At 40.5% G+C, this 13,254-nt stretch overlaps 1 protein-coding gene across 2 annotated transcripts in view; it reads right to left on the reverse strand.

Moving 5' to 3' along the window:
* Positions 1 to 13,254, reverse strand: part of tln2b (talin 2b) — an 85,230-nt gene that overhangs the window by 40,441 nt on the left and 31,535 nt on the right. For both annotated transcript variants that reach the window (XM_025056168.1, XM_025056167.1), the window contains exons 3-7: positions 5,567 to 5,740; positions 5,368 to 5,465; positions 5,106 to 5,235; positions 2,906 to 3,061; positions 2,364 to 2,506 (exon numbers count right to left, since the gene is read on the reverse strand). In XM_025056168.1, coding sequence (XP_024911936.1) covers positions 2,364 to 2,506; positions 2,906 to 3,061; positions 5,106 to 5,235; positions 5,368 to 5,465; positions 5,567 to 5,702 — 663 coding nt within the window. In that variant the 5' untranslated portion in view covers positions 5,703 to 5,740. The remainder of the gene's footprint in view (positions 1 to 2,363; positions 2,507 to 2,905; positions 3,062 to 5,105; positions 5,236 to 5,367; positions 5,466 to 5,566; positions 5,741 to 13,254) is intronic.

Consider the following 13,254-nt stretch of genomic DNA (forward strand, 5'->3'; position numbering starts at 1 on the left):
GAAAGCCATACATCTGAGATTTAATTAAGAAATTACTTTGATTGTATTAATTTGTTAAAAAAGGCAAAAAGAAAGAGAAAAAAAAACCTCCTATAGTCGGCTCTTTCATCCACAGTTAACGAACACTGAGCTTGGAACAATACAACGAGATTGTTCCAATTACATTTATCTGGGATTTCCATTTGTCATGAATGAATAAATACATAGAAATCAGCGTGGCTTCAAAAGCTCTTAACATGAGAATCAGAGCAATTCATAATAAGACAAACAAGTGATGACGCTGCCTGACATGGGATGAAAATACGTTTGATTTAACGTCACACTTTGAATTTTTTAGGTTGTCTTTTAAATTTCATTCCTTTCACAGTAGTTTCCAAAACTTCTCTGGAGCGCCCCCTGTTGTGGATATAGCCATTATCAATGTAATTCATAAAAAAGTACAGTAAATCAAATCACAAATTGGTGCATTTCCCCACTGTGGACTGAATTAAAACAAAAATGGAATTGAAAGTAATTTGTGCCACACACAGGGGCCCGCCCCCCGCTTTGTGAACCACTGCTTTACTGAGTAATCTGGTCCAAACAGAAGCAGGACACTTGTGGAGGTTTGTCCACACAACACAGAGGAAGTGGCTCTGTCGTAAAACAGATTAGTCTGTTACTGGCACAGCCTCCACTCTGTGTGTGTGTGTCTGGCGTGTGTGTGTCTGGTGTGTGTGTGTCTGCGTGTGTGTAGTCTGATGAAAACATACAATAGATGGGCTAAATCTCTAACATCATCGTCGTTTTGCAGAGACGCTAAATTCGAAAAGACCGTGTTCTGTCGAGATTAAGGGGATCACAGAAATGGTGTATAGAAGAGTGTTGGAGGACAAGAGTGTGTATCTGTGTGTGTCTCTGTGTGTGTGTCATCATGTACTTGAAGAGAAAGGAAAAGAATGTGAAAAAGAAGCCATGGGGAATGTTCCACTCGGCTGAAGCTGAAGCTCTCCCTTACTTTCTCTTCTGGATTTTTTTGGTCTTTTTAACACAAAGACAAATTAGAGCCACTGACATGTGAAGAGTCTCTGTGATTTGTATGTGTGTGTGAGTGAGTGAGAGAGAGAGAGAGTGAGAGAGAGAACACGACAACATGAAAAAGAGATAGGGAAGAACAACAGAGAAGCTAAAGGAGGAGGGTGAGGGAGGGCGAGGGAGGAGGGGGGAGGGGGAGGGGGGTATTTTGAAAGGAAATATGAGTTTGTGTTGAGAGGGGAGCATGATATGCTCTGTGCAGTACTCTGTGCTGGGTTAGTAGGGTGGGGATGTGTGTGATTATGTCAGAGTGTGTAGAAGATGGAGTGGGAGTGAAGACAGGCAAAGTGGAAAGGAAGGAAACGGAGGGTAAGAAAAATAGAGGGAAAAACAGGGGAAGGCAGAGAGAAGGGTGGAGAGCAGCAGAGAGAGAGAGAGAGAGAGAGTGGGGGGCTGGATGTTTGTTATGAACATGTTCACGCAGCAGCAACAGGGCAACAGGAGGTGATTAAACTTATCAGTCAGTGCACACTCTTTAAACTGAGATTTTCAGGACCAATTTATTCTGGGTTTCTGTGTCTCTTTTTAGAAAAATACTTTTTGTGTGAGCACATCCCTTTATCTCCCACTCTCTCTCCCTCTGTCTCTCCCTCGCTCTCCCTCTGAACATGTGTTGGGCAGGGAGGGGGGAATCCCACACACTGCATTTGAGTCCAGGTGTCAGTGGGGAGTGTTTCCTCCCTGCCTTAGAGGGGTGTGTGCACAGAGCACAGCGATGCATGCAGTGAACAAACTACAAAAAGTTCCTGCTCGTCCTCAGTAAAACTGTAGTGAACAAAACTTAGTTAGAAAACTAAAGAAATCCACTAAAAGACAACATCAGTGAACAAAACTTAGTTAGAAAACTAAGACAACATTGGAGGAATAAACCCGCTCATGAGCGAGATCATGGTGAAGAGCTGATAAGAGTAAAGCAGCGTACTGACTGTTGGGCTACACAGCAGTAGATCTGGTTGAAAAGGTGACCACGAGTCTGTGTATAATGTCAAAAATGTTGCTTCACATCTTTGACATTTAACTTTCATGTCGGAACATTTACATCAGCGTGATGTTCTCCAGGAGAACCGCACGGTCAAACCTGCTGTAACCACATCCAAGCTAATGACCCTTCACTGTGTCCAGACCGACCACATCTGACATGTGTTCAAACACACTCTTACATGTTCTTTCAACTCTGAAAAAATAAAACACCGCTGCAACGCTGCCATCCAAGAACTGCAGTACCGGTCAGGTGGTGGTCTTCTCAGGTTTTGACTGGTGAGTTAGACTAGGCTGAGTTCAAGTCTCACCTGAACGTAGAGCAGGTTCAGCTGGACAGGGTCTCTGGAGTCCACGTTCTGGTCAGAATAGAAGAACTTGCGCCTGAGCAGCAGAGTCTCGCTCTCCTCCACCCCTTGTTCTCTGAACGTCCTGCTGTGGTCCAGCCAGTTCACTGCCCAATCAACGCACACATGGTTAGCACACGCGCCGGAGTGCATACTGACATCTATTGGCTTTTAACGGATTTTAACAGAAAAAAATGAAAAAAATGACAGAGAAATTCTTGGCGAATCTTAAAACAGCTTTTTTGATCTGCACAGATCAAACTACAGTCAGATTGGTGATTTATTTATCCACGTTTCAAAATTAAATTAATGTTCTCCGTAGTAAAGCAAACATTTTTAATAAACTTTAATATGCCAGTGCTGTAAATCAAACTCGGTCAGGAATGTACAATGTCCACACAACGGCATTGAGTTGTATTTCTTTTGATTAAATTATAAAATGGGTGCGGAGCCATCAGGATATTACCAACACTGGTGGAGGTTTTTTTTTATAAACTCAAACTCACGGTCGTCATCTGTGTGGAGTTTGGCTTTCAGCTTTTCCATCTTCCTCTCGTCTCGCAGCAGCAGCGTCCTGTCTTTCTTCAGCGTCCCGGTGCTCTCCTCCTTCTTGTCGTCCGTCGTCTCCTGGATTAGTGAGTACTCCTCATAGTTGGTGATCCCTTAGAAAATGACACATGTGACACGATTGGTTTAAAAAAGGAATTCTATTTATTCGTTATTGTACTATTCAGAAAAACAGAGCTGAAATTGAGCTAAATAAACACACAGCATGTGTCAGCAGCAGGGAACTGTTGAGCTGCATCTTCAAGTCTTTGGTTGTTTACATCAAAAAAGAACACACAGACAGATATATATATATATATATATATATATATATATATATATAGAGAGAGAGAGAGAGAGAGAGAGAGAGAGAGATTTCATTGGTTTTGAAGTCTGTTTAAAAGACATCACATATACAGTTACATAGAGCGCCCCCCCCACCACCATCCCCCACAGTCCCCTACACTCCCTCCCCACTCCCACCAAAAGCAGTAAATCATGTCAACGACGACTGGACATTCTTTATTAGGAGCCTCATACGTGCACCTCATGCTCCGTACGCACAATTCTTACCCTTCCTCCTCATTGGCCTGTCCATGAACCACATGACCACATCTTTTCACATTTAGACCAGTAAGCGCTCCACATTTCACTTTGAACAACTTAGTTTGTTCCTAAACTTTACAAATTGGAAAGTGATAAATAGATTTGTTTCCAATTGTTGGAATCTCTTGGAGAAAAATTGAAAAAAAGTGAAAGCTATAAAAACATGTATTGCCTGATGAGGTCACATGACAGCTTTGGTCAAGAGTGAAGCAGTGGAAGTGACACTGACGCCTGCAGTGAGTCTCAACAGTCTTAACCCTGCTCTATTTTGAATATAGTTTGACGTTCATCAAGAAAAACAATGTACAGCAGCAGGAAATACTTAAGAACAAGAAGAACCAGGAACTGTAGAAAACATACCTAAATATCACAAACCGAGAACTGGTACTTTTGTTCATTTACAGTGATAAGGACCTTATATAGAATCAGAATCAGTGGAGACTCAAATATGAACAGCGGCGACCTGGACCAGTCTGTTTTTCACAGGACTTTCATCGTGGTTTTTCAGATTGAACCTCCCGTCAATCACTCTGACCTGAGTATCTGCCTGGACCTCAGGTTCTTCTGTTTTCTCCAGACTCTTTACTTGGTCCACTGTGCTTTAATCTTCAAGTTAACGACCCGTTCTCCAAACAGAATCCTTTTTTTCCTTCTATTGTCAGTTTCTCCGCCTTTCAGATGCCACTTAGAGAAACAACAATTTAAGATTCTCGAAATGGTTGCTGCGTTTTTGGTCTATTTTATGGTGGAAACATGGCCTCAGCAACAAAGAGAGTAAAATGTTGAATCTTTTTTTTCTTCCCTGGAAATAATCTTCAAGTTTTTCTTTTGTTTGGTTTTATTTCTTTAAAAACAAATGTCAGCAGTTTCCACATAATGACCACCTTAACTTTATATATTTAATTTAAAATAATCATGTTTATATGAATGCATGCCATATGGTGGAACATTACAATATTCAGCAGACCTAAACATTTAGTAGACAGCAGCAGTGGCCTGAGGCGCCTGTGTAAAGTCTGCAAACTAATAATATACCATCTACACCAATCAGAGACCAGTGTATATCACAGTGTTTCAAACACAACCAGAACAAAATTAAAGCTTGATTTACTTCAGGAGCAGGACAACTAGGTTAAGACTTTAAGAGAGAAAAATGTCACACTGTTTTAAAGCACCATTTGGATTCAGTAAAAAAAAAACAATCAGGGAAGAAATAACTTTTCTAGGAGAAATATTTCAGTTAATTGAGACATAATATATTGGAGACCAATTGTTTAAAAATACAGAAACTAAATAATTATCCATTTTAAATTTTTTTGTGTTTTAAGGATTTGCCTGTGACTTCGCCAAGCATAAATGAATGCACAACATTGAATAGGAAATGTTGCTACTGTTTTTTGAAAAACAAATGTAATTAATAGCAGCACACAGTACCATAAGGTAAAGTCAGGTTCTGTGCCGCGCACTAAAAATAATTCAGAGACTGAATAATTCAAGCCTCAGGTGACGGCTTGTCAAGATTTCTAGCAGCAACGTGGAGCAGCCATCTCTTACCGATTCTGCTGCAGATGGTGACGAGCAGCTCGCCGACTGTTTTGGAGTCGTCGACCATGATGGTTTTAATTGCACCATCCAGCATCTTGATCTTCTGGGGCCTTTGCTTCTTTTTATATTCCAATATATCCTGGGAAAAAACAGAAAAAAAAGTCATCACAATAATCTACAGCAGTGCCTGCATTAGTGTTTGCTGTTGAGCTGCTTTATTGAATATTAATTAAAAAATCATAAAATTAAGGTGTCAGGAGTTTTTTCTTACCCCATTTCTCAGCATGTAGTAATCAAGGGTTCTTCCTGATTCGAGCCAGATTCCTTTTCTGGGATCATCATCAGACAAGAAGAGCCCATAATCTGAGGCTAAGAAAAGACAAAAAGAAAATCCAGGTGGTTTCAAATAAAGATATTATTAACACTTCAATATTAATCCAAGGCCGTGTATCTGTGTGTTATCCACACACCTTGTCCCGTCTGGGCTTCTGGAACTCTCTCCCTGATGATACGACAGGCATCGTAGACTGGAGTGGACGGTTCAAACTGCATGGTCTTCACCACATTGCACTGGCGGACGCAGATCTTTAAGGATAAGGCCACCATCTTGACAAGTAGCTTCACAGGTCTGGCGACCTACACACCTAGAAAACAAGCAAGTAAAGACTCAGTTTATCATAGAAAATAAAACCTGTCAAAGAATTAAAGAGTCATGAGGAAACTCTGGTTCGTCCTCTGTCTGTTTTTTTCCTCTGTTTTGTACAATTCTGACCTTTACTGACCTTTAACCAATCTGAAGTTGTTTTTTTTTGTTTTTGACCTTTATCAATTTTCTTTCCAGAATATAAATTGGCTCTCTTACAAACCCTTTCCATCTATTGCCTACAGTTATTAGAACAAAGTGAAGCCAACTTGTTCATATAGCACACTTAAGAGATAGGCAGACGTCATACTGAGGTCAAAATAAACAACAACAAAACAAAGCAATGGCCCAAACAATATAAAGGGATGGAAAAGTGAAAAATCTGATGTTCATTTTAAAACATCACAGCGTCACCTGTCTAACCCTACATGTCAAAGGGCGCTCCATAACTGTAATACATCATGTAGCACTTCATCTACCTTGAACCCATCTGCCTCTATGACTGCGCAGCACCTCACTCTAGATCCAAGGGTCCACATCGTCTCTTCCTGAACTACTCTTTACCAACAGTTCCATCCTTCAGTATTTTTATGTTGTTCAATATGGCTCACATTTCCAGTTACAGTTCCTTGGTACTGTTTTGCTCGGCGTGTGCGTCACTACAGCCCTGTCTAAGCAGCTCCTCCTTCTCCCCCACTGCTCTGATAATGAGAGGTTAGGTGCAGGATGTGCATCTGCATTACTGCAGTGTGTGTGTGTAATTAACTGGACCGAGGCGTCATTCAGCAGAAGAAGAGCGCAAATATTTTTAATCAGCCAAAAATAGGGCAAGAAGAGTCACGAGAAAGAAGAAAATATTTTACTCTCCCTATTAATCAAACTCCACTGTGAGACAAACCGCTGGCTGTTTCATCACTAACTGCCATGAGACACGTATAGGGGGAAAAAAACGAAGCAGAGGCTGATACTGCAGAGCTCACATCCTCCTTTTTGACCTTGGCTTAAAGAGAGAGAGAGAGAGGAGTAAAGGTGAAAATCATCAATAACAAGGATGAGCTCTGACTCCTTATACATTAAAAAATAAAAAAAATGTGTTCTTTTTTTACCTTTTGTGTGTGATCATTGATGCTTTCACGATGTGATTATGATGTTAAAATTTATAGCATAAACCAATTGACAAAAACAGTAGGTGAGGTGCAGCCCCACTTTAATCTGAGAAAAGTCTGTGAAAACATATCAATTTTCATTTAAAATAAACACGAAAAAGCTTAAAGTGTAACTGCATAGTTTAGATTTATTTTTGGGTTTGCTGAACCTCTCGTTGTATGTGTCAGCTCCAAACTCTACTCTGACACTAAAAGAATTTTATTTTTTCCAGAATGCTTGGATGTGAGGCCAAAGGTCAAACCTCCACACTGACACAATTCAGATCTCAGTCAGAAACTGAAACAAAGACGTTTTTGTGCTCAACATTCACATCTCATCCACAGTTGCAGTGGCCACAGTCTAAGTAAATGTCCTGTAATGTAGTTGTGAATAAGTCCGCCAGTGGATGTCGTTCCGTCCCGGCTGCGGGCTCCTCCACAAAAGCTTCTCGTCTTGCCTGAATTTCTCTTCATACAAAATGAGGAAGACAGGCACAAAGACGTGAGGGTAATGGCACCACATGAGCTCTCCTTCTGCACAGGCTGACGGAGAAGCCCCACAGAGTCTTTGTCATCCGGCTCCTGCCTCAGATACTCTCTTCTAGACAAACAGCTTGAGGCCTCAGACTTCAGACACACACACACACACACACATTTGTCATTTCCAAATGTCCTTATGTTTTCAGAGATTCCAGGTACCGTATATTACTGCAGGTTTACAGTTGATGTAAGCCTCTCCATCTTGTCTGAGTCTCGTCGCCCACTCTCCAAAGATGTTTGGTTCATTTGGTTTATGGAAGTGAGCAAGCACAATATGCACAGCAGTCCAGGAGCAAATAATAAAATTCAGCCAAAAACCTCTACAGTCTACAGGTGGCGATCTGACTGAAACGAATGCCAAATGGATTGTAAAAGACCATAGACTGAATAATATTGTTGAGGACAACGGTCTTCACCAAAAAAAATTTTTTTAGTCAACCAAAAATGTCTTGACCTCCTTGCAGTACCTCCCTGGATCCTCCAAGAGCAACAGCTGAAAACATCTGTCTGCTGCACAAAACAACAACCCAATATGTGATTCAATGACATATTATTATTTCTACCATATTAGACAGGTGTATAAATGTGTGTTTCCACAAAAAGCATTTTTTCTTTCTTGAATTTGAAATGTGTTTCAAGACATGAAATTGACCAGAGAATGAGCAGAGACAGAAACACAGGTGCCATCTGGACAGAACTGACTGTCAACAGTGGACACAAGGCCCAGAGTAATGCAGTGGTCTTTTACCATTTAACAGGGAAATGCAACAGTGTTTGTCCATGGCTGAGGAGTTTGTTTGGACCCTTTGTCCAAGTGCTTCAAATGAAGCCGCAAATTTGGAACCCAACGACCCTGGACATAAAACAGGGAGTGGAAGAGAATGAATAACATCTTTTCAAGGACATCCCTGCAACAATGCTGCTGCAAAGCCATGCCTCAATTTTGTGGTTTTCATTTGATCAATAGCCGAGTAAATGCTGCTGTGTTTGTCATCCTGTGAGAAATGAGAATGTGGGGTTCGCACAGACCTGGGTCAGATGTTCTGAAAGAGATTTTCTCCCGGTTACAGCTGTGATTTCCAATTGTGAAGAACACAAAAGTTTCCCTACCACTGCTTTAAATGCTTTCAATGCAACAATACAAATGCATCATGACTGCCAGCATTACACCAACTGCCCACTGCAATTTGTTTCTGTCTCTGAATATTTTATCTTCAATCACATCCTACAAAATCAGGATTAACGGAAGGAATAAAGAACATAACAGAAACAAGTAATTAGGGATCGTGTGACCTTTCTGACCCCGTGCAATCAGAGGTAATGAGTGCAGAGAAAAACCAGCGATTGTGAACAGAAAAAAATCAATAACAAATGCATAATGTATTTTCTTAATTGTTTTAAACCCCTAAACCTAAGCCATCCATCTGTATGTCTCATTACTGCTAGGACTTGTCTGAAATTACACCTGGACACAAATGATACTAAAGGCTAAATAATAAAAATAATAATAACTAAACCTCATACTAAAGGCAAGTTTAAATATTCTGTAGGCTACATCAGCAGAGCAATGCTAAAAAAAAAAAAAAAAAAACTGTAACAATTTGTGAAGTGAAATCATCAGCACAGCACAAATAAACAGCCTGTTAGGACACAGGCATTTACACAACGGCTGCAGCATTTACCCCACAATTACACTGATATCTCCAGCCTGGCCGGCTATTATGAGAAAATATAAGTGAGCAGTACTGTACGTCAGCCGCGCTGAGTGAACGTCTGGCGTAAATTTAACGATTGTCATGCACTGCTAAAAACAGCAGGACCAAATCATGTGTGCATTGACAGAATGCTAATTGGCTCAACGTCTCTAAAGTCCGGGTCCTCTCTCTTCCTCTGCTCTACGTCCTCCTGCACTGACAACCTTTTATCTCTGTCTGTTTGAAGGCAAGGTCAGGTTCCTGCACGGCCTCAGTATTTCTCCAGGGAGCATTAGGTTTTCCTGGAACACAACAACAGTCCAGCTGAGGGTCATATAACACCAAAAAAGCATGGGTCGTTTTAGCTCGGCATGAAAAATGTTTCAACTCCAGAGGTTTAGGTTCACTGTTATTGTAATTTCTGTACTGATTTATTTACATCCGCACAGATTTTGAATCAATTTATTCCTTTATATATTCATTTATTTTCAATGGTTTTAGGTCTCAGACTGAGCTGGAACCAGTCCATATATTCATTTATTTTCAATGGTTTTATCCGGCCTCAGACTGAGCTGGAACCAGTCAAAGAAGACAAACAAATCTTGGTGGTCCACACAAACAACCTTCACATTTATGTGGTCAATACCGACAGTATAGTAAATGTAGAGTTGTTTTAAAACAGTGGCATGTAATAAAATATATTTAATCACATACATTGTCCTGGAATAAGAATAACTTAGTATGTGTGGTGAAAATCCACTTTTTTTAAATTCACCTCGCCGCTCTGACCCACTCTGTGTGTAACATGGTGTGTAAAAATACGATATGAAGATATAGAACATGACAGAAATTATGGATCTTCTGCTTGTTGTTGCAGGGAGAGAAAGTGAAGCTCCTCTGGCACTAAAAACATCCAGCAAAGTGGAGCATCCACCAGCATCAGCACCATTTCACCAGGACTCCACAGACCTCATTTATGGGAAGCCTGTGTGTGTGTGTGTGTGTGTGTGTGTGTCATTAAATCATTTAGAGTGTTAAAAACAAACAGGTTATTTAGAGCCAATTATATATTTTATTCTGTTATTGCTTTGTTTTGGCTTTACCTTGATGCTTTGTACATAATGTGGTCAATTTGGAACTCTCTGACCAATTTGTTACAACATTCAGCTTGGACCTAACAATTAATGACTGAAAAAGGTAAAATAGTCACTGAATATCCAGCTATTCTTTGTTTAAGAAATGGCCTCTTCAATGAAATCAGACAGAGAGCTGAGGGAGAGAAGAACAAATGAGCATCTGGAGTCTGTCAGTCAATGAACTGGTGCTTGATTCCCTCACTTCCTCAGTGTCAGGGGTTGGTTGTGAGCAGACACAGTCACATAACATCCAAGGACCAGGACTTTATAACAATATTTTCCCTTATGCTGCAGATCAGTCTCCAGATAGAACTGTAAATCTGTTTTGACCAAAGACGCGCTGCATTTTAAGGCAAGCCTTATTTCTTCTTAAGAGCAAGAAATAAAATATACAAAAAAAAAGCAGAGCAATGAATCTGTTTGTAATTTCACGGCAGTCGTTTTACTTATTCCCGTTGTTCCAGAGATAAATATTTTATATGTAAGTTGAATTTATGAAACTAAAATTCAGAACAGGTGCTGGTCATACGGGTTTCCACCACTGCGTCCGCTCAGGTCTGGCTGCTGTTCTCTACAGACCATATGAGACAGACTGATGTTGACGCCCTGCAATGTGTCCAATCTGGAATGTTTGGTTTTTTCCTCACACAGTAACATCCAGTGTAAGATTAAACAGTGGTAACAGTGCAGCGGTTCCCATGAACTCTAATGCTGTTGTCTTAATTAAATGCAACCCAGAACACAGAGGTCATTCACCTTTCTTTGCATAACAACAGGATGGCCCGATGGTGAAAGGTTTGGTCATGTTTTATATTGTGTTTAATTGAATCGTTGAGTTTCAGTCGTATTACAGTAAGTCTATGATCCACTTGCTGTGGATTTAGACCTTTGCGTCACCTACACTGATATTGAGATTCTTCTTTTTTCCTCAGAAACACGGGGATTAAGAACAAGAAGCAAGAAGAGACTTTACATAATGAGATGATAATTAGTGAGGGAATATGGATAACTGAGACTGACGCAGCTAGTGAAATAATTACATCACATTTACCAAGGTCATATGGATGCCAGGCATGCAGTATCTCAACATCAGTCTGACTCTCATCATACCGTACAGTACACCAATACTGGAGCTGATGACAGCGGCCTTTGGGGATTCAAAAATATTGTCCAACTGTCAAAACCATTAGCTAAGGTTGTGTTTTTAAACAAGAAAGGTAAATCCAATCCTTATTGACAAAAGACAACAAGAAACAAATATTTGAGTTGAACGAAAGGTTAGAAATGTATATTAGTTCAGCCATGAGTGGAGTGTTGTTTTGTCAAGAGTTAGAGTGGTTATACCCTGGTATCAAATATTGACATACTGATAGCTTTATTTACAACATTAAAAGTCAATCTTCACAAATATTTATTCCCAGTCAAATAAATGTGCCTGTAATTAAGACTGAACTCACAGTGATGAACAGCTTGCTTGTTTATGAATTAACCAGATAAAGTAAAACAAATTTAAAAAAAAATTAAAAAATGCAGATAAAGTAAAACAAATTTAAAAAAACTTCAAAAATTAAAGCATACTTTAAATATGATAACATTATATAAACAAACTACAGATTAGACAGTTTTGTGAATTAGCTCAGCAACTATATAAATAAAATATAGCTCTTGTGGGTGAAACTGAAACTGAAAGAAAGCAACGTTCATAGAACCAAAACTCAAGCTAGATGAAAGTTGGTAATAACACTCAATGACCTCTGGGTGTATTTCCACTGAGGTCAAATTAAAGTGTTGTCATCAACTCTGGTGGTGGACCATAAAACCTGGCAGCCACGTAAAAACCTGCAATGAGCAATGACTGGACAGATTCAGACAGATGTCTTTATACCCTATATCATTTTGTCAATGTCTGGCGTTATATTAAATATCACATCATCACCTTCTGTGGCATGAATCAGCCTGTGGGTGACCTTATGTGACAAGAGGAAAATGTTGAGAAAAGACTGATTTTTTTTTTAACTGAGCTCTTGAAAAAGAACAAAGTCAACGAAAAAAACTCTGAGTGATGGAAAAGAAACACAGACACCGGTGAGGAATACCTGCAGCCTTGATCAGTCAGTGCTAAAGATCAGACCGTGTCCTTCACAACAGGCCTGTTCTCGCTGAGTGGCCAGTGTTAAACCAACACTGCAGACACAGAATACAAACACGACACTGTTTCACCAAACTTTACAGCTTAATCACGCCGCAGTGGGCCATATTAGATGTCATGCTCACACCTCTGGCTCCCACAATCAGTCTTTTTTATCCCACGTGTCATGTCCTGTAAATCAGGTGACTCCAATATTCTGTGTGAGCCGCTGCCCCTGACGCTAAGCCTCTCGTGCTCTGCCATACTTCAGTTGCTGAGTGCCTGCTACCTCTTGCATGCTGATTATAGTATCAAGAGCAGTGGAACGGAACATACACTGGCTTCACTCCAAAGTGTCAAACACCAAGCGACTCTATCAGCATTTTATTTCCTCCGGAACGCTGTAAAGAATGGAAAGTGTCACATAAAGGTGGAGATTCACAGTTCTGGCTCTTTGAGCAGGACCAAACACTTGGCCATTTAACATCAGCGCCACACGTACAGCGTAGCCTCCTTTTTAATTGTTTACTGCAGCTTCAATCTATATATCCCACTTGTCGGCAGCCATTAGCTTTCCTCCCACTGAGCTTATAACACGGTGTAAAAGGAAACCCTGAGAAAGTACGAGGACACGACATGGGAATCTTGAACAGTTATTAAAGTTGTCTACGTGATAATGAAATCCCCTGTTAAAGACTAACCGCGTTGTTATGCGTGAGCAGGTTCAGGGAAAGGCCATGTTGTTGTCCCATTGTTTCCACATCAGCAGCTCTTCCCACAGTTGCCATGGCTGCTGCCGTGTCCAGCTTTTCCTGGACATATAAGGCTGGACATCGGCAGGGGGCGGCGGCGGGCACCCCCCCCTCCCCCCC

The sequence above is a fragment of the Cynoglossus semilaevis genome, chromosome 6 (genome assembly GCF_000523025.1).
Source record: "Cynoglossus semilaevis isolate Cse_v1.0 chromosome 6, Cse_v1.0, whole genome shotgun sequence".
Lineage (NCBI taxonomy): Eukaryota > Metazoa > Chordata > Actinopteri > Pleuronectiformes > Cynoglossidae > Cynoglossus > Cynoglossus semilaevis.